The sequence below is a fragment of the Pleurodeles waltl genome, chromosome 2_1 (genome assembly GCF_031143425.1).
Source record: "Pleurodeles waltl isolate 20211129_DDA chromosome 2_1, aPleWal1.hap1.20221129, whole genome shotgun sequence".
NCBI classification, from domain to species: domain Eukaryota; kingdom Metazoa; phylum Chordata; class Amphibia; order Caudata; family Salamandridae; genus Pleurodeles; species Pleurodeles waltl.
The window spans coordinates 469,055,293-469,076,610 of NC_090438.1; the positions used below are offsets into that span (position 1 = coordinate 469,055,293).

The window sequence follows — 21,318 nt, forward strand, 5'->3', positions numbered from 1 at the left end:
TATAATTTAGATGTTACAATTTGGTTTCTCAGTTGACAAATAAGATTTCATATGTGTTTGAATTGCATCATTGCTCATCCACTGACCTTCATAATCAATACTGTGGTCAGGAATGGGAAACAGTCTGAAGCAGTAGGTCAAACTATGCAGAGTAACTGCTAAAAACAATATTGTTGTCCCACATGGGATGAAATGCAAAGTTTGTTGGTTAAAGTGTAAATTAATGTCAGCTTTAGTCTATTATTTACCACATATCAGTTTGAGAAGTGTAATTATGAATTAAATATCTGCAACTGTGGGCATGTGAAATCCCAAAAGATTTATTGAAGTGATATTTCAAAAGTCGATACGCCTGATGTTTGACCACTGACCACAAATTCGATTCAACATAGGATCATAATAGTTCATGAAACACTGAAGTGACAATATCCCTCACTGTTTCGTATTCTTTTGATCTTTGTTTGCTATAAGAACGTCATGAATAGCTGTTGTAAGACCCCATGTCACACATGATCTCAGGATTATGAGAGAACCACCCTGGTAAACAAGCGATATCCTCCTTCCTCTTGACTCCCAAATGGTTTTCATACATTGGAGCAGGCTGACGGAATGAGGCCCAGTCTGTGATTGCATGTTGGCAATGAGGACACTGAGAGGATATAGCATCAAACATGTCACCATACCATTAATGCTGCCAGACACAAATGCAGGCAGCCAGATAGGTAAGCCCGTCTCTGTCAGGCTATCACGCAATGGGTCCTTGAATGAGAAATACAGGGCACTTCCCAGACTATTTCTTATAAGAATCGGAAATAACCCACGGTAGTAGCCCATGGTCAGACTTTCTTTCAGACCATAGGAATTGAATTCTCGTAATATGCTGTAGATATTTGGAAAACTGGTAACCTTCCTTCCATCCTGCATAATATTCTGGACTCGTTCAAATGGACTGAGGACAAATGCCTCAACAGATCCAGAAAAGAAGCCTGCGGTCCAGTGGTCCTTTAGTCTGTAAGGCCCAGAGAGATTTCCTGAGAACAAGTGAAGAAAGCTGTCATGTGTGCCAAACAGCAATGTCCCTTGGATTGTTTTTGCCACTAGTGGTGGGTATACACCCCTGTAGAAATTGCGAAGGCCTTCCTGACGGAGCTGTCGCATGGCCGCTCTCATGGAAAATGCATGAATCTGCTGTCGAAAGATGGTTTTGTAGATGGGAAAGGTCACAATAGTTGAGAGGAAGCTGGAGGCAGCTCCAATAGTGTAGCTCGTTTTGTTCCATATCAAATTCGTCCTGTTGCCGTTATCATTTACATCTGCCTTCATTGTTTAAACACCCCGAGTCTGAAATTAAAAAAAATACGAATGTATAAAATACACAGTTTCTAACTTTAAAAAAATATATTTTAACTAATTAGGCACACAATTTTAGACTATCGAAAAATTTTCACTTTCACATTTATAGATATTTCAGTTATGGAAACAGTCCACTGTTCAAACAGAAAAACAACTTAAAAATAAATGATAGTAACAGTTTGGGCCTGCGGTCGTTCACTCTTAAGAAGGTCTGGAGTCAGTAGATTTCTTTTCACTTACTTCTTTAAAACAAATGTGAAGACGACAGGGTTCCTAAAATCTCATCAAGCAACCGATGTGGAATAATCATTTAGAGCTCTAGTCCAAAAGCCATTTCCTCTGTAAATCTTACTTACATGGGCAAAAGGCGTGATTAAGTTGCAATAAAGACACACTTGTAAAGCCTTTAACTCACAAGTAAGTAACATTACTCCACTATAGTGTATTATGAATGTAAGAAACTGAGTTACTGGTTGAATTATTGGATCAGGGAGTCGAAGCCCCACACAGGCAACAGGATGAACCACAGACGTCACTAAATTAACCTGTGCTTAACCCTCTGGTCCCTTCCCACAAAGCAGTCAGGCTTAAAATAGAGGCAATTTTTAAAGTATTCACGTAGCACACACAGAATGTCTGTGAAAACACACTCAAGATAAATCCCAAGTAAACTTTAATATATTAAATGCTACCAGAATGTCAAAATCCAACGAGAAGAAGCGGAGATATTCAGTTTCAAAGCTTTTAGTAAAAATAGTGACTGAAAGCACAATGTACTCTTACATTTATCTGGTCGTGCTAGAGCTGGGATAAGCCACAAGTTCAGGCCACCCTCACCAGAACGTGGTTTGGATACAAGGGCCAGGATAGTCCTGCTGAACAGTTACCTTCAAAGTCTGGCTGGAAGAGTTCTGTTCACGTTGGAGGAGACTCTAGGCAGGCTGAGCGCCATGGACAGTGGTCGCTGTAGCGAGAAAAGTAGGTAGGGTGTTGCATATGGTTGTCACTGTAGTGCGTAGAGCCGGTCTGACGTTGTGGACAAGTCTGTCACCGCAGAAGTCATCAGTCATCAGTGGACCTTCGCTTTGGCAGTCATTGTAAGCAGCAGATTCTTGGCCCAAACTGGCCTGTTTGGTTTGCAAGGAACCCAAACTTCAGGTTTTTCACCTTTTCTTTAGGACGAGTACACTCTGATGCCAGCTATGGGTCCAGGATCTAGGGAAGAACCTCTTGGGGATCTGGGACTCACTCCAGCAGAGGCCAGCACAGGTAAGGCAGGTCCAGTTGCAGGTTCAGACAGGTCTGTTGCAGCAGGTCAGCTGGGCAGTTACAAGGAGGCCCATGAAACTTGTGTCTATGTAACTTACACAGAAGGTCAGCCAACTGACCCTTGTAGTCACGCTGGTTAGCATGGGATGAGGGCAAAAAGGTCCAGTCCTCCATCTCAGAAAGTAAGGCAGTCCTTCAAACGGTAGGGCAGTCCTTAGACTCCAGAACACTCCTTCGTCTATAACATACGTTCAGGAGTGTTCTCATGAGTGGCTCTGGAGCTCCAATATTTGTACCTGGTGCCAGCCTTTGTGTGTAAGGGGGCTCCATGTCCTACCCCAACATCTCGTTCTGCAAAGATCTTCCCCTTACCCCCGAAAGACTCCAGACTGTCTGGGGTGACAAAATGTATGGCAGGTTAGGTGTCAGATTCCTTTTCGTGTGCAGGAGGCAAAGCTCCTTAAAGTACAAGTGGGGGAGGCAAAGACCCTTGAAGTACAAGTGAGGCTGGGTATATCGCTTTGAGAATTATCCTACCAGAATGGGCCATTGTGTCCACACCTCAGCCCACTTTGCATTACTGCCTGGAAGCAATACGCAAACCTCACCAGCAGAGTCATTTACAGTCATGTGTCCTATGACACTGGCAAAAGGCACAACTGGTTGAGAAAAGAAAATGCCAACTTTCTGAAAGTTTTTAGAAATCTAACTTAATATCTAATTTTACCATTAAAAAGGATTTTAAATTACAATTTATTTAAGTAAACAGCATATCTCTCCCTGCTCCCAATCCCAAATTCAAGAGCAATACAGTAATTTAGTGTAAGTCAAGAGGAGAGATAGGCCTTTCAAAAGTGAAAAGTCACTTTGATAGTTTGTTACTGCCAGGATATGTAAGACATATGTAAACATATCCTACTTTTTAAATACAATGTACTCTGCCCCATGAGCCTTTAGAGTGTAGCTTAGGAGTGACTTATAAGTATTACAAAGGAACATTAAGGCCTGGAAAAAGGTTTAGTTTGGCTGCTCAAAATGACAGTTTAAAACTGCACTACAGGCTGCAGTGTAAGGCCTGAGACTTGTTTTAATAGGCTATTTTAGAGGGAGGCACAATAGGTGCTGCAGGCCTGGACCACTGACACCATACCATGGTAAACAATATTGTTGATATACATATTGTGTCAAAAATATTGTTTACCACAATATCGTTAACCCATACTTTTAATGGTAAGCACAAAAATATTGTAAAAAATAGCACTGACACTAACATCTTTAAAAAATATTAATATACAACAAAATATTGATTTGTTAATATAAATGCAATTTAAAGTAGTAGATGTTAAATATTGTAATATATACATTTGATATAAACTAAAATAAGTAAATTCCACTAATATTTAGTACTATAAAAAATATATAGGCAAATTTAAACACACAAATACATATCTACATATGTGTCTCTGTTTATATGAAAATGGCACTTTTTGTGGAATTATCCACAAACATTTTGCCTCTGACCTCCTGTTTTTGACTCTGTGTTGTATTTTCTTTTTGCTGGCTTTAGGACTCTGGGAACTTTAGCACTGCTGACCAGTGCTAAAGTGCAATTTCTGTCTGTCTAAATTGTATTGGTGATTGGGATATTCATGATTGGCATATTTGATTTACTATTAAGTCCCTAGTATAGGGCAAAACCCGTGTGCCTAGGTCCTGTAAATCAAATGGTACTAGTGGGACTGCAGCACTGATTGTGCAACCCAAACAAGTAGCCGTGTACACCTGTCCCAGACCTGCCACTGCAGTGTCCCTGTGTGCAATTTTAATCTGCGATTTCGACCTGGGAAGTGCACCCACTTGCCAGGACCAAACCTTCTCTTTACTACATGTAAGTCACCCCTAAGATAGGCCCAAGGCAGCCCCATGGGCAGCATGCAGTGTATTTAAAAGGTAGGACATGTACTGGTGTGTTGCACATGTCCCCAAAGTGAGATACAGCTAAATTTGTTTTTCGCTATTCCAAGGATGATCTCTCAGAGGGTAACACGGGGATTGCCTTGAAATATCTTTTAAGTGTAATTTTCCATTGGGTGCAGATATAGGTCTGGAGTTTGGGTTCTCTGAACTCACAAATTCAAAATACATCTTTTGGTGAAGTTCTTTTTTAAGTAGTAAGTTTTAAAATGCCACTTTTAGAAAATGGCCGTGTTCTTGCTTAACCATAATGTGCCTTTCCCTGCCTGTGGAATACACGTCTGGGTCAGGATGACAGTTGGGAGTTTTGTGAATTCACTATAGACAGTCACACAAAGGGAGCTGAGATGTGCCCTGCATATCCTGGTGGGTCTTCCTGAGCTAGAGTGGTGGAAGGAGCTGACACTTGCACCTGAATAGGGCTATGCCTGTCCTTACACAAAGCAGTCTCCAACCGCCTGGAGTGTGTCCGGTGCAAGGGCAGGAAAGACAGGTTCTTGTATGCTTCAAAGACTTTTCTTTGAAGTTTGATTACTTCAAAGGCAGATATGTACTGGAACTCTGACCCCACATAGTTAGAACACTTCTGGAATGAGGACATTCTGCCACAAGAAGAGCTGGATGCTGTAGGAGGTACGGCCACTCTGCCTGTTGATTTGTTGTGCTGACGTGCTGCTTGCTGCTTCTATCCTGGGAGTAAAAGGACTGGACTTTGCTTTCTACATCCTGCTTTCCGAGGTTCTTCAAGGGCTTCAACTGAGCTTATCGCCTCTTGAGAAGTCGCAGGAACATCAAACACTTTGAGGAACCAGGAAAGATAGAATCCCCACCCGGGGTCTCCTTCCCAGCGGTGGAGGGACACCCTAGTCCTCAGGGTCCGTTTAGCAGAGAGTACAAAAATCAAGCGGAGTCACCAACTGGAGGAATAAAGAGAAGTTTATTACATGGATTATAGCTCGAGCTAATAGAGTCCCAGGACAGTCAAGTGACTATCCTACGGAGGCTGCCCCTTCACTCTGGGGCACCCAACCTTATATACACAAAAAACTGCTTAGTCAGAGGACAACTCCACCCCTAGCGTATTCAAGGTCCTCTGCGGCCTTCAGAATATTTCAGGGATACATGTGTGGTGGGAGAAAGTACAGATGCAGCTGGCAGGAGGTGGCACCGACCCGTACGAAACTGTTCTGGCAGTTACTGATTAAGCACAAAAATTCTCGGAACTACGGTTAGAACAAGTAAATTACAGCGATAAGCAGATTGCAGCCCAAAGCTGCGAACACAAGGTCAATTATCAAAGTTCAGGAGGTTTGTCGAGCACATGGCAACATAATAAAGATAAACAGATGCCTAGCAGCTATGGTGTATGATTAAGTTTATGTACATTTTCTCAACTTCATCTGCCAATACCTGGGCTATTCTGCTGAGAGTCCTGACTTGCCAAGTGGTGCCAACTCCAGTAGCTGGGCCCTTGGAAGTGTAAGCTGGTGACTTGAAGGAGGAAATGAAACGCACCGATGCACAGTAGCTAAAAAAGTGATGCAGCGCCTGTCCCACAGCTGGAGATTCAACGCAGTGCCTGTCTTGTGGCTGCAGACTCGATGCAGTGCCTGTTTCACAGCAGTTCCAACATCATAGCGTGTCTGAATTTTCCACACATTGTCCCTGGGCATCAATTTCTCATCCATCCCCCATCGCAATAAGGATCAGAGGCTGTGTGTCCAGAACTCAATGCATTGACTTTCCTGCCAGGAAAGAATCAATGCATTACTTTCCCTGCCAGTTTGGAATCAATGCATCACCTCACCTGCTAGGAAAGAATCAACACATCACCTCCCCTGCACAGTAAGGAACTGATGCATCATTTTGCTTATTGAGAAACCTCACCTCCCCTGCGGCCCATATCTCTTTGTTTTTGACACATCCCAGATACTTTGTACTAAAAAGATACAGCCATTGTTTTCTGTGGACTAAGACTCACATAAACCTTTGAAAAGTGAAATCTTTACTTGTGTATGCTGGATTTTTGTTGTTTTGCTCTGGTTCTAGTCAGATAAATATTGACTATTTTCTGAACTGATATGGAGTACTTTTGTGGTGTTTTCACTGTGTTACTGTGTGTGTGTGTGTGTGTGTGTGTGTGTACCAATTATTTACGCATTGCCTCTGAGATAAGCCAGACTGCTCGTGCCAAGCTACCAAGGGAGTGAGCAAGAGTTATCTTAGCTGTGTGAGTCCTTTACCCCGACTAGAGTGAGGGTCCCTACTTGGACAGGGAGCAAACAACTGCCAACTAGAGACCCCATTTCTATCTAACTATACATATATATATATATATATATATATATATATATATATATATGTGTAGATATAAATATATAGATAGATAGATAGATAGATAGATAGATAGATAGATAGATAGATAGATAGATAGATATATTGAAACAAATGTTCATAAATCAGACGCGATGCACTCAAGCTGTCAGTGCTAGTGGTTGAAGGTAGACCAATCCTTCTGAAATTATGATTCCAAAACAAGAAAAACTACTGCACTCCGTTTCTGCTGTTAACCGCCAACAAATACCTACGTGTTTCAACTCCGAAGAGTCTTGTTCACGGTTGGGGAGTCCTTCTTCAATATGCAGTAAATACTAGTTCACAGTCAGCTCAAAATGTAGCATTCTGGGACACGTAGTTCGATTTAAGAAAAGTAAAAATGGAGATTCAAAAAAGTTAAAATTAAATACCACAGTGAACCAAACTGAGATATCTTTATCACTCAACAGGATATGCCAGTGTCTTCAGAAAATCTGTTTAATGTAATTGCTTTCCTTACTGTAAGTAGTTACCATCCTTAATACGTCTGAGTTATCCTACGTCAATGGTAATTTATCCATCAAAATATCTGTATGTGATAAACTGTTGGCTCTGGTTGCTCCCTGCTCAACAAATCTTGCTGGATATCCTCACCTATAGAATCTTTGTTTAACCTCTTCAAACTGAAGATCCACATCAGTTGCCAAGGAGCAATTCCTTTTGCTACAAATTAATTCACCATATGGAATATTCTTAATTAGAGCTCTAGGGTGTAAGCTTGAGCCATGTAAGACACTATGGCCCTCATTACAACGCTGGTGGTCGGTGTTAAGGCGGCGGTAATACCGCCAACAGGCCGGCAGTACCAAAAATGGAATCACGACCACGGCGGAAACCGCCAACACAGACAGCCACTTTAACACTCCAACCGCCATGGCGGTAGCAAAAAACACCGCGCCGGTAACCGCCAACAGCCAGGTGGAAGACAATGTACTGCCCACAGAATTACAACCCGCCCATCCGCCAGCTTTTCCGGGGCGGTACCAACGCCATCAAAAGCACGGCAGAAACAGTACTTTGAAGGGAAACCACTCACGTCTCAGCCCTCAAGGAAGAACCAGGATGCCATGGATCCTGAGCTGCAGGTCCTCCCCATGCTGGTGTATCTGCTCATATACCAGGAGCACCAACGCCAGCGACGACGACCACGTGAGTACTGCACCTAGCACACAAGGGAGAGGGGAGGAAAAAGAGAGTGAGACACACATGCAACACGCAACACCCCCACCCTCACCCCCAACACCATACACACAAACACATGCAAAAACATTACATATATTCCCTGTAACCCTCAGGAATAACACAAGGACAAAAGGAATGGAGTCAAATTTGTGTAATATTAGAAATCCTCAGATATACGTACATAAATAAATTAACAGTATGTACAATATATACAATATATACAAAATGAGGCACAATGTCCACACAAAAATAGTCCGTGGCCCACTGGGCTATAACACATAGGCCAAGCCCACACTTGACTCCTGCCTCAAAATGTGCAGATGGTGTGTTTGGCAGACCAGTACATCTCCCATGTGAATGCCAGGTATCCTGGCTCTGTGCATGATGCCTTCATCTTGAGGAATAGCAGCATTCCATATGTGATGTCTCAACTCCAGAGGCATTGGGTGTGGCTAATAGGTGAGCCCATGGTCTCCACCCATTTGATGTAGGAATATGGGTGTGGTGTTGTCCGTAAGGGTGAGTGTATGTCTAACAGGTATCCCTAGAATATTTGCAGGTGACTCTGGTTACCCTAACCTCTCATGGCTACTGACCCCAGTGAGGAATGCCAGGACAAGGGCAGAGGAACGTTACAATGAGACACATGGGAGAACAAGGAGGATAATTAAAAGAAGCTTTGGCCTCCTGAAGGCCAGGTTCCAGTGCCTCCATCTGACAGGTGGATCCCTGTACTACTCACCCAAGAAGGTATGCCAGATCATCGTTGCATGTTGCATGTGGCACAACCTGGCCTTGAGACGACAGGTACCTTTTCTGCAGGAAGATGAGCCTGGAGATGGTCTTGTGGCAGCGGTGGAACCTGTGGACAGTGAGGAAGAGGAGGCAGAGGAAGAAGATGTGGAAAACAGAAGATCACTCATACAACAGTACTTCCAGTGACACACGGGTAAGACACTGTAACTTCACTTTCCATTGCAGTTTTGTGTTGGACATTGTACATGGCAGCCTGATTTTCCATATTGTATGGCCACTTACTGTACCCTTTGGCATATCTATTTTCAGATCTATGTGCCCCACTCTGGCTCCTGGCGTGTTCCCTGCTACAGTTCATACCTATGTATATATAACTGTACATATGAATTGCAATATTTACAGCGTGTTAAATACATATTTGAATCAATTGACAGACTCCATACTTTTATTAGTTCCAAGGGTGTTTATTTTGTGCAAATAAGTGGAGGGGGTATTGCAATGGGCTGGGTTGCTGATCGAGGTACGTCCAGGGTAGAGTCCAGTCTATTGGTATCACAGGTGCATTGTTCAAAGGGGCATAGGAAGGGGAGCAATAGCAGTTCAAGGTGGACAGGGGTATAGAGTGGGACAGAAGGGTGAGGAGAGTCTTATTTCCTGACAGGGGTCTTGGCAATGTTCTCTGGCTTCTGCCTGGATCGCAGGGACTGTTTGTGGGCTGGTTCTCCTTCAGCAGGTGGTGGGGTGCTGGTGGCTGGTTGGTCCTGTGGTCGTTCCTCCTGTCTACTAGCGCCGGCGGAGGTGGATGGCTGTTCATCGGTGTGGCTAGTGTCAGGGGCCCCTTGGTGTGCCAATGCCTCTCTCATGGTGTTGGCCATGTCAGCCAGCACCCCTTCAATGGTGACCAGGATGGTGTGGATGCGTTTGAGGTCCTCCCTGATCCGCAGGTCCTGTCCCTCCTGCATCGGCTGGGTCTCCTGCAACTTGTACACTATCTAGCCCAAGGTCTCCTGGGAATGTTAGTATGCTCCCAGGATCCCTGCAAGTGCCTCATGGAGAGTAGGTTCCCTGGGCCTGTCCCCCCCTCGTTGCCCAGCAGTGTCAGGAATAAGGCCATGTGTGGTCCAGGTCCCGCCCGAAACTCCGCTGCACGGCTGTGCAGCGCTTTCGGCACACCACTTGTCATCTCCTCTTGCTCCAAAGGTGGCCATCAGCGTCGTCTGTTATGTGGCAAAGCTCATAGATTTGCAGGTTCAGAACATTGGTGGACAAGAAGCACTTAGTGCTATTCCATGAAGGGACTACAAATCCCATGTGTTTAGAGGCAGCAGCCATCTTGGGGTGAGGCAGGCCTATAAAGTCCAGCCACACCCAAGCACGTTGCTCACTATTTTGAAGACTTGTTTCCATGGTGAATTAAAAAACGAGTAGGTCGTACTCGTAGCGGTAAGACCTTGATGACTTCAATTTAGGAGGAAGTCATTACTTCCAGAAGTAAAGTGCCCCTTAGCACAACGAGCAAAGCGTTTTCAGTTTCCAAAGTACAGCAGCCTTGGCATGAAGATCAAAGGCGTTTCAGAGCACCGGTGTAAAGTGCTCTTTGCACGAGAATTCAAGTGCTTCAGTTCACAGATGTGAAGCGCTCTAGGCATGGCAATTCAAGCGTTTCAGTCCACAGGTGTAAAGCGTTCTTGGCACGGCAATTCAAGCGCTTCAGTCCACAGGTGTAAAGCGCTCTTGGCATGACAATTCAAGCGCTTCAGTCCACAGGTGTAAAGTGCTCCTGGCACGGCAAATCAAGCGCTCCAATCCACAGGAGTAAATGGCTCTTGGCACAACAATCAAAGTGATTCACGCCACATGAGTAAAGCGCCCCCTTAGCATATCGAGCGTCACGCTTCAGGCAAGACAAGTAAAAGCGCTTCCTGGTATTATAAGTAAAACGCTTCAAGTTCAATGAGTAAAAACTTTTCGGCCTTTATAGTTGTGAATGTGAAAGTATTTTTGGAGATAAGCAAGTCATAGTTTTCATTGTTTTTTGGAAAGCATAATGTGTGGAAAGCATATTTAATTTGTTGAGATTTTCTAGGTCATGATCAAATGTTTATGTTATGAATGCATAGATGGTACAGGATTGATATTCTGAGTATAATCATAGTCCAAAGCTCTTGCCATCTCTTGGTTTTGAGGTTGTAGTTTATTCTTGTTCCATGATGATCATAGTCCAAAGCTCTTGCCATCTCTTGGTTCTGAGGTCGTAGTTCATTCTTGTTCCATGGCTTAAAGAAGGGGCTTTGCCCTCATTTCAAAAGGGGTCTCCATCTGATATCGGAGACGCATTTAGTCAAGAGTCTATTGATGCGTTATATTTCTATGAATGAGTAAATGCATATTTGTTCTAACCTTTTCTTTTCAGATCTCTCTCCCTGCTGTTCCCTACGTTAATTCCCTTCCAGACGACTGGCTTCATCATAACTCTGTGCTATAATAGCTTTCTGAGTTGGTGACGCCGGAAGGTGAGCCTTTTGTTCAGCAACGTGCAGATCCCAAGGAAAGGACACTGTGACAAGCAGTCCTCCCAGTGTCCCCGTAGTCCTGTGCCTCTGTCCTCTGAATCGTGTGCCCACTGCCACTGACCCCAGGTCACTGATTGTGCTGTGTTTGTGGGGTTGCCTGGGGTCCCTGTAGTGGTGGACACACTGCTGACTGACGAGTCCTGGGGATAGGGGTATGGGCCCGCAGAGTGGGTGCTGTGCTGGTGTTTTCTGAGGGGGGAGGCTCTGTGGTGGTATGGGACTGTGGCAGGGTAACCGACTGTCCAGAGGTCCCTGATGGGCCAGGTTGGTCATCATGATCCAGGCGTGCATAGCTTCTGTCATCACTGTGGGCCTCTTCTGGGGGGGACTGGATGTTGGTGGCACCTCCTCTCCGGTGACGTTGAGTGGGGGGTCCTGTGGGGATGTAAATGCAGTGTTATTGTATCTGCATGTGCCATCTTGTGCATGGGTGTGTTTCCCTGTATGGCTGTGATTGCCCTGTCAGCTTTGCCTTGTGTGAGTGGTGATTTGGTGGGCCAGGTGATTCTCTCTAATGTGCATGCTTTAGTGATGGGTGTCCATGCAGGTCTGTGATGGGTGTCCATGCATTGGTGTAGCATGCAGGGCTTGGTTTTGGGATGAGTGGGTTGTGATAATGGGGTATATGTGAGGTGGTGGAGTGATGGGGGTGAGGGAAGGGGTAGGAGTTTGTGATGGCATGCAGGTAGGGTGAGGGATATGATAGTCAGGTTTTGACTTACCAGAGTCCAGTTCTCCTGCTACTCCTGTGAGGCCCTTAGAATGCATTATTGCCAAGACTTGCTCCTCCCATGTTGTTAGTTGTGGGGGAGGAGGTGGGGGTCCACTCCCAGTCTATGGCTACCTGGTGACTTGCAACCACGGAACGCACCTTCCCCAGTAGGTCATTCCACCACTTCCTGATGTCATCCCTTGTTCTGGGGTGCTTTCCCACAGCATTGACCCTGTCCACGACTCTCCGCCATAGCTCCATCTTCCTAGCAATGGACGTCTGCTGCAGCTGTGATCCGAATAGCTGTGGCTATACCCGGATGATGTCCTCCACCAAGACCCTTAGCTCCTCCTCTGAAAACCTGGGGTGTCTTTGGGGTGCCATGGATCTGGTGTGAGTGGTATGTGTGAGGGTGTGTGGGGTGATGTGTTGTGGTGTGTGCTGTGAGGTGTGTGGATGGTGTATGGGTGGTGGTGTTCTGTGGCTCAGATTGAGTGGGTCTTCCTGGCTTGTCTCTCTCTCAGTTAACGATCTTTTTTTTTGTTGAAAGGGTTGTTGGTAATGTGGGTGTGTGTTTTATAGTGGTCTAAGTGTGAGGGTGTGGTGTGTGTATGTGTGTGTGTCAGGGGTGTGTATTTTGCATTGTCCAATTTAGTGTTGTTTTGTTAGTGTGTGTGTATTTTGAGTGCGGCTGTGTGTACCGCCAATGGTTTACCGCGGTTGAAAGACCACTGCGGTGATTCCTGTGTAGTGATACTGTGGGCATATTTCTGTTGGCGTAACGGTGTTTATCACTGACCTTTGGGCTGGCGGACTTGTGTGGGTGTCTGTATAGTGGCGGATTTCTCTGTGTTGGTCATAATACCTGTAGCGGTATACTGCCACGGTCATGGTATGTTGGCGGCCATCAGCAAGGGGGTAAGCAGCATTTACCGCCAGGGTTGTAATGAGGGCCTGTTTGTAGCTGTTGGCTTTCTATATAGTGTTGTTTCAAGTTTGTTGTTATGTACAGACACACGAGTGCCCAAAAAGTCAGTTTGTTGCTTGTTAATATTATATGTGAATTTCAAACCACAATCATTCACGTTGATGTCTTCTTCAAAATATGCCACAAAAATATCTTGTGTACCCTTCCAAATTAGGAATAAGTCGTCAATGTACCTCAACCAAAGGATGATGTTGGACAAATACCCATTGTATTTTTCTTGCCAAGTTACTTCCCTCTCCCACCAACCCATTATCGGATTAGCGTAGCTGGGGGAAAAGGAAATCGCGATTGCAGTCCCACACATCTGCTGATATACTTTGCAGTTGAACAAAAAGACATTACTACACAGACATATCTCAGTCATCTCCAATAACATGTCTGAATGTTTGGACTCTTAATTTTCTCTGTCTCAAAAAAGTAATTGATAGCATTAAGACCAATGTCATGTCTGATAGATGAATACAAAGACACCACATCAATCGTAACCAACATGAAATCGTCTTGCCATTCAATATCAGAAATGCTTCTTAGAAAATCACCAGAATCTTGAATATAAGATGATAGCATTCGAACCATTGGAGAAATATAGTGATCAACATATTTAGACAGATTTTCAAAGACTGAACTACACCCTGACACAATAGGTCGATCCGGAGGCTTGTATAATGTTTTATGGATTTTGGCAGGAAATAAATGGTTGGCATCACTGGTTGTGTGACAGTAAGGAATTGTAATTCATCCTCATTCAGTAATTGTTGATCATGCTAGTCTCTAAATTTCTTACTGAGATTCTCCGTGATTAACTTCATGGGATTATACAGTAGGGTCTTATAATGTTTCCTGTCCTTAAGTTGTCTATAAGCTTCATCTAGATAGTCTGATTTTTTTGAATAACAATATTGCCACCCTTATCGGCTGGTTTGAATATGAGTTATTAGACATAAGATTATTGAGAGCCTCTCTTTCCAGTTTCATCAGATTTTCATTGGTTTCCCCATTGTATTTGTTAGGCATCCTGTCCAAGTCCCTTATAACAGCCTCATAAAAGACTTCCACTTTGTTACCTGGTGGTAAAACGGAACAAAATCTGGACTTTGGCTTGAATGTACTATATTCATGATCATTGGTATCAAAACCTAGATGTTGTATTATTTGTGACTCTGACAGTTCATCATCATCTACTTTATGCATGAGGTCAAACATTGTTTTGAGATCTTTCTTCTGTTCTATATTTAACTGGCGTACCATGTCAGTGCTGGCCGTAGTTCTGCTGAAAGTTTTTGCTGTTGTACTGGCAAAGCTTTACTTTTCTTATAAACTTGTAGATGTAAATTTTTGTTTTCACCATGTTATGATGTTGTTGAGGACAAAAAGATAATCCTTTTTTCAGTGCCGTTAATTCCATGTTTGTCAATGGTTGATCAGATAGATTAACCTCCAAATTGTTCTTCAAACATGATGCTTCTACTTCATCACCAGTCTGTTGCCTAGAGGATTGTGCTCTTTTCCCACGCCCTCTCCTACATCTCCCTCTATTCCTCCGGAGCCTTATGGTGTTGCATGGCCTCTGCCCATATTGCGTCCTCGGCCCCTGGTTTTTGATGTTTGCTGGTCCAAATACATTAGTTGCATTTCTTCCATCTCGTGATTTGTTGATTCATCTCTGATATTTTCCCCTTCGCTTACATCCGTATCCGATTTGCTGATATGTTCTGACACTATGGGGAACTTGATCCTAGATTCTGTAGTGTATTGTTTTTTCAAAGCGTCAAAACGTCTTGAAAAAGTGTTTACTGTGCCATTTTGATAGTCCTATGCATCTCTAATGAATTTACGCTGTTTCCTGCTTTCAATATCTGATTCATGGTTCTCTAACTTTAATTCAATTTTTTTCCTCAATTTGTTCACACTCATCCTTATGGGAATGTGTTTCTAATTTTTCTTCAATTTCTTGAATATTTGTTATAGCTTCTTCACACTTTGTTTTGCGTAATTGATCAAAATCAACATCATGTTTTTAGAACACATCATATAATTTTCGCTCCATTCTATGAGCATTTGTGATGGTGCATCAGGATGATTTGGCATGCCGAGGATACGTAATCCACGAGGTACCCTTCCTACCTTAATGTATTTTTCCAAGGTGATTAATTCCCAACTCTTTGTGATTTCCCTATGATAGAGTTTCTCAACTTGAAAAAATAATTGTTGTAAGTTAGAGGTTGCACTAGATGTCTGTGAATTACTTCTGTTGCTACCATTACCATATTCAGATGAAAAAAGTGTTTTCGCTTTCAAAACTCTCTTAGCAATTCTTGCCTCCATTTTTAGCAATAGGAACACTAACAATTTGTTGCCAATATAGTGGGATCTCAGCTGTACGAAGGAGAAACGGCCAGCCAATCCTTAAATTGCGGGCTGCATTGACCAATACCAATTATCAGGGAATCATTTTATTAGATTCAACATCCTGATTTATATGGTTACCATATATTTTGTGCTACCCAAAACACAACATTAATTACGACATCAATAATGTGAAAGGGTCATGTTCAAAATTAATTCATAGAATGTATTTCAAATCTGCCTGCAAGTGAGAAAAAGACATAGGCAACTATTTGTGAAGCTGGCATTCATTTCATCCACTCCACACATTGGAAATGCCAAACAGATTGAAATTTCATACAGGCCACTTTGAATTTGTATTCTGAGTGACTTTAAAAATCCACACATTAATGAGTTGCAGGAAGTGTTTTGAATTACTGGAGCATAATAATAATCCCAAGACCAATTACACAGTGCTCTTCTGTTCATAGGTCAATGGTAATAGCAGTTCAAATAATATTGCTTCGTTGCTAGGAGAGATATAATCATTTAATTTCAAGTCAAGTGTATTTGGATTTAAGTTGCTCTTATCAACGCTAACAACAGAAAAGGATGCTTAGATGATGTGAATGATATATATTAAACACATATAAATGGCTTATTCATGTTTTGATGGATAATGCAAACCTTCCTTCTTTTGATCCGAGAATGTATTGCGCTTTTGTTCAATTAGATTGCATAGTACAAAAGATTCTGCCATCAAAAGTGTACATGTTTTCATTTACAACATATGGATAATTCACTGTGGTATTTAATTTTAACTTTCTTGAGTCTCCATTTTTTCTATTCTTAAATTGAACTATGTGTCCCAGAATGCTTCCTTATGAGCTGACTGTGAACTAGTATCTAATGCATATTCAATAAGGACTCACCAACCGTCAACAAGACTCTTCAAAGCTGAAACATGTAGGTGTGGATTAAACACTGTTAATTTTCAAGAGAAAAGAGTGCAGTGTTTTTTCTTATTTTTGAATTATATATATATATATATATATATATATATATATATATATATATATATATATAATTTCAATATATAAACAAAATTGTCCCGTAAGGGCGTGTTCCGGCGCACTTTGTTTTACGGTGGTGCGGTTTTAACGGCAGGACACCTGTTTATTTCAATTGAATAGTTTGTTTTTCTTTAGATAGGTATATAAACACTGAAAAGGGCCAAAAACTGCAACACCTGTGATCAAGGTCATGCTGACCGAAACGCGTCGGGTGCTTTTGTTTGCTTTTGTCTGCAAACGATCTGAAAAGCCCAGCATTAAAGCTTTTGGAAATTTTACACCTTTATAGTGCGGTTCTTTCCTTGTGAAGAGAAGGAATTTGTTCTCATATATACATATATATATATATATATATATAAATATAAAACAGGTGCTCTTATCGTGAAGGATGGCTGTCACTTAATAAATCCAACAACAATGCTCCCAAAGGAACTTCTAGCACTCAATGGGTTTCCAAATTACAATTTATTCATTCCCAGGCAGACTCGTTTTGGCAGGAACTGCCTTTCTCAATGCCGGTTTTCAAATAAAAAGAATCTTCCTTGATGATCTCTTTTGAATGGCTTTCATTTCCTCCCGTGATGCACAGATCGCTATCAGTGAAAAAGGACGGTTTGTTTTTCTTAAGTCCCTTATCAACTTGCCACCATCTTATCATGATTAAAAGATGTAAGTCATTCTCTGCACCTGTGGGCATTATTATAGCTACAGTAGATATTTTTCTGAAAGTTAGTACAAGCCACGCTGTGCATATCATCCAAAACATGCGGCTTATAAATTCAACTCAGTAAACATCACAGGAGCAATTTAGTTATAGACTGACCTTGCAAGAAGGGACACCTAACTGCACAAAAACAATCAAAGGTTGCAGAATGCAGCACACATAGAAAGTTATTTCTCCTCATTATGCCTCTCCTGGGGAGGGGCACAGTTTTGATGCATTCCCAGGTTTACAGATTCCTGTAAATCAGGGCAGGTGTCAAACCCCATAGGTGTTGCGTAGGAAAACCCACTGAAACGCCCATGGAACATCTCCTTGATGTAGAGTAAGGCAACACAGGGATTTGCGCTGCCTTGCCTTACTCCATAGCTATGAGGTCAAAGCCCGGCAGAGTGGCTTTGCATCATCTCACTGATATGATTGAAAGGCCTGTGCCACTGGAGCCTCATAAAAAGTGGTGCTCCCACAGTGAAGACCTCCTGTAAATGAGGGCCAAGGTCTATTCCTGCAACGCATGTCTGCTGTCACAGTTACTATTTACAGTCTAAACAGCGCAACAGTAGGAAAAGTGTTGGACTTCGGAGGGGTAAAATGTACTATTTGCACTCCAGTCTACGCAATGGCAGGAAGGCATTGGATTTCGGATGGGATAAATTTACTGTTTCCGTTCCATTGTGTACAACAGTAAGGAAAGTGTTGGACTTCAGAGGGGTTAAGATTACTATTCCCACTCCAGTCCATGCAACAGTAGGGAAAGAATTAGACTTCAGAGGGATAAACTTATTCTCATCCACTCTTTGCAACAATAGGGAAAGCTTTGGATTTCAGAGGGGTGAAATTTACTATTTCCACAACAGCGCAACAGTAGGGAAAGTATTGAACTATGAAGAGGTTAATTTCTCTATTCTTACTGCAGTCTAAACAACAGTAGGGAAAGTACTTCGCTTCAAACACATTACATACAGAAGCAACACCATGAAAGTAGAAAAGCATTAAACTCTTAATATGAAAGTGATTACAAAATGATTAGTTAACATGAACTATATATATATATATATCTATGTATGTATATATATATATATATATTTAAGAAGCTAAACACAGTTACACAACGTACATAATTACTATTCAATATAATAATTATCAATGAATAAGTAATTGATGCTTAATTAATAATGACTTGACATCCCACCCTTTATCTGTACAAACCTAGCAACCGTCACCAAAAATAACTAAAAAATAAGTATTCTATAATTTATATATTTAAATCAATTAATAATTGTTTATTAATTCTTATTTCATTAAGTTCTCAGCCTGGACCCCTACAAAGGTAGCAGACCGCAACTAAAATATAAACAAAAAGAAATAAGTATTTCATAATTTTCATATTTAAAATTCAATGTATTATTTTATACATGATGGTTAATATCTAAATATTACATAATTAACTTTCCACTGATTGCTTCTACAAATCTAGCATTCAGCAACTAAAATATAAGTAAAATTCAGTTTTACATATTTTACATAATTAAATATCAACTAAACAACTAATTAGCAATTATTAATAAATTGGTAGTTAATTATTACTTAATTACCTTCCCACACTACACCTCTACAAATGAAGTAGTCTGCAACTATAATATAATAAAAAAATAAGTATTCCATAAACTACATAATTAAAAAACAATTAAATATTTAACAAATAATAATAAATTATTACATAATTAACTTCCCATCCTATACCCCTACAAACCTAACAGCTCCCAAATAACATATAACAGAAATAAATCAGTATTACTTAATTTACATAATAAATTAAAATAATATTTATTAAATAATTCAGAATTACTTATTATTTACCCCATCCCCACCCAACCCAACAACCCCTCTATTACTGTTAAATCTTTATTTAAAAACAAGCTCAAAACTTAAAATTACAAACTATATATTTTTTTTAATTAATAACATTCATATAACAATAGTAAGACATATATCAACTATAACACATTCACATTTAAAAAAACATATTTTAACCATTATAATAATAAAAACAAGATTAAAAACATTGATATTATATAAAACAAGTTTACCTACATCAAAAAACAATATTATTGCCAACGATATTTGTGCATCATGATGTTTGTGTGCCACCATACTTAATTTCCAATGTTTCTGTCTCCTGATATTCTATTTACTAGGGACTTAAAAGTAAAACAAATGTGTCATTTGTGTGCAAGTCAATGTGACTGTGTTTTAAGGGGAGAGCACACGCACTGTAGCACTGGTTAGCAAAGGAAAATGACAGTGAGTCCTAAGGCAAACAAAAACAAATTCAGCAAAACAGGAGAGGTGAAGGGAAAAGGTTTGGAGGTACACCATCCCAAGGATGCCTAACACTCCCCCCACCCCCCGGCTGAAAGCAGAGGGAACTACTCACTCTCATGGAGTTTGCTATGGCAGAAGAACCTGGAACGACCATCATCATTGGCATGGTCAATTCTAGGCAATTCTACCATAAAGTCCATTCCCTTTAGGAAAATGGACAACCTCAACAGTTTGGGATTCTCACTTCTCATCTGCATTAGCCATTTGAGATGTCTGTTGTCTATATGAACCTGGACATGAGTCCCAAACAGATATGGTCTCAACTTCTTTAGTGCCCAGACCAGTGCAAAGACTTCTCATTCTATAGCACTTAACCTCTGTTCCCATGGAAGTAACCTCTGGATGATGAAGGCTACAAGTTAGTCTAGGCTCTCTTCATTCAGCTGTAAAATCATAGCCTGTTTGCCATCCTCTGATGTGTCCATCTTGACAAAGAATTCCTTAGAGAAGTCAGTGGCCTTGACTATTAGTGCAGTACACATGGCCTCCTTCAAAGAGGATTCAGAATTAACCACAGCACCGAAATAGCACTCATCACGGCCACCAACGACATTCAAAACATCCTGGACGAAGGAGAAAGAGTCGCCCTCATCTTGCTCAACCTCTCCGCGGCCTTCAAAACTACTCCCACAACACCCTCATCAGAAGGGTCCATGAGATTGGCACACAAGGATCAGCTCTCAAATTGAACTGTTCCTTCCTCATGGGAAGAAATCAAAGAGTCAGGCTGCCACCCTTCACATCAGAGGTGAAGAAATGGTGTCCCACAGGAATCTTCCCTCAGCCCCACCCTTTTCAACATATACATGACACTGCTTGCCAACATCATCCGACCACTAAACATCACCATTATCTCCTATGAAAATGACACCCAACTCATCCTTGCCCTGATGGACAAGACAAACACCATCAGAACCAACTTCACCAACTGCATGACCTTGGTAGCTGAATGGATGCAAACCAAGTGCCTGAAGCTTAACTCTGACAAGAGGGAAGTACTGGTCTTCGGTAACAAGACCTCCCCATGGGATTCTACCTTGTGGCTGTCAGAGCTAGGACCAACACCCACAGACCATGCAAGAAATTTAGGGATCATCCTAGATTACAAGCTCAACATGATGGCTCAAGTCATAGCAGTGTGCATCTCCAGAATTCACATCCTACGCATGCTACAAAAGATCTTAAAATGGTTGCCTCAGAACACCAGACATACAATCACACAATCACTTATCTCCAGCAGGCTGGACTATGGAAACTCCTACACAAACTCCAGACCATTCAGAACACTGCTGCAAACTTCATAGTCAATCTCCCATGCTGCACCCATATCACACCCCACCTCAGGAAGCTTCACTAGCTCTCCATTCAAAAGCACCACCTCAGGAAGCTTCACTAGCTCTCCATTCAAAAGCACAGCCTATTCAAACTTCGCACACACATACAAAGTCCTGCACAACACAGGACCAGAATACCTGAACAACCGCAGACACTTTCACCAACCACCCAGACACCTATGCTCTGCCTCACTCACACACACTCCCCACAGCTACAAAAGCAAAACTAGAGGTCACTCATTCTCCTACATCATATCCAAGACATGGAATGACCTCCCTCAACAAATCAGAGCCTCC

General features: G+C 41.9%; 1 protein-coding gene across 1 annotated transcript in view; it reads right to left on the reverse strand.

The window, feature by feature from the left end:
• Positions 1-298: 298 nt before the first annotated feature.
• The window catches only part of SLC25A53 (solute carrier family 25 member 53), a 77,961-nt gene continuing 56,941 nt past the window's right edge, over positions 299-21,318 (reverse strand). The window contains exon 2 of the mRNA XM_069206266.1: positions 299-1,341. Coding sequence (XP_069062367.1) covers positions 433-1,323 — 891 coding nt within the window. The 5' untranslated portion in view covers positions 1,324-1,341 and the 3' untranslated portion in view covers positions 299-432. The remainder of the gene's footprint in view (positions 1,342-21,318) is intronic.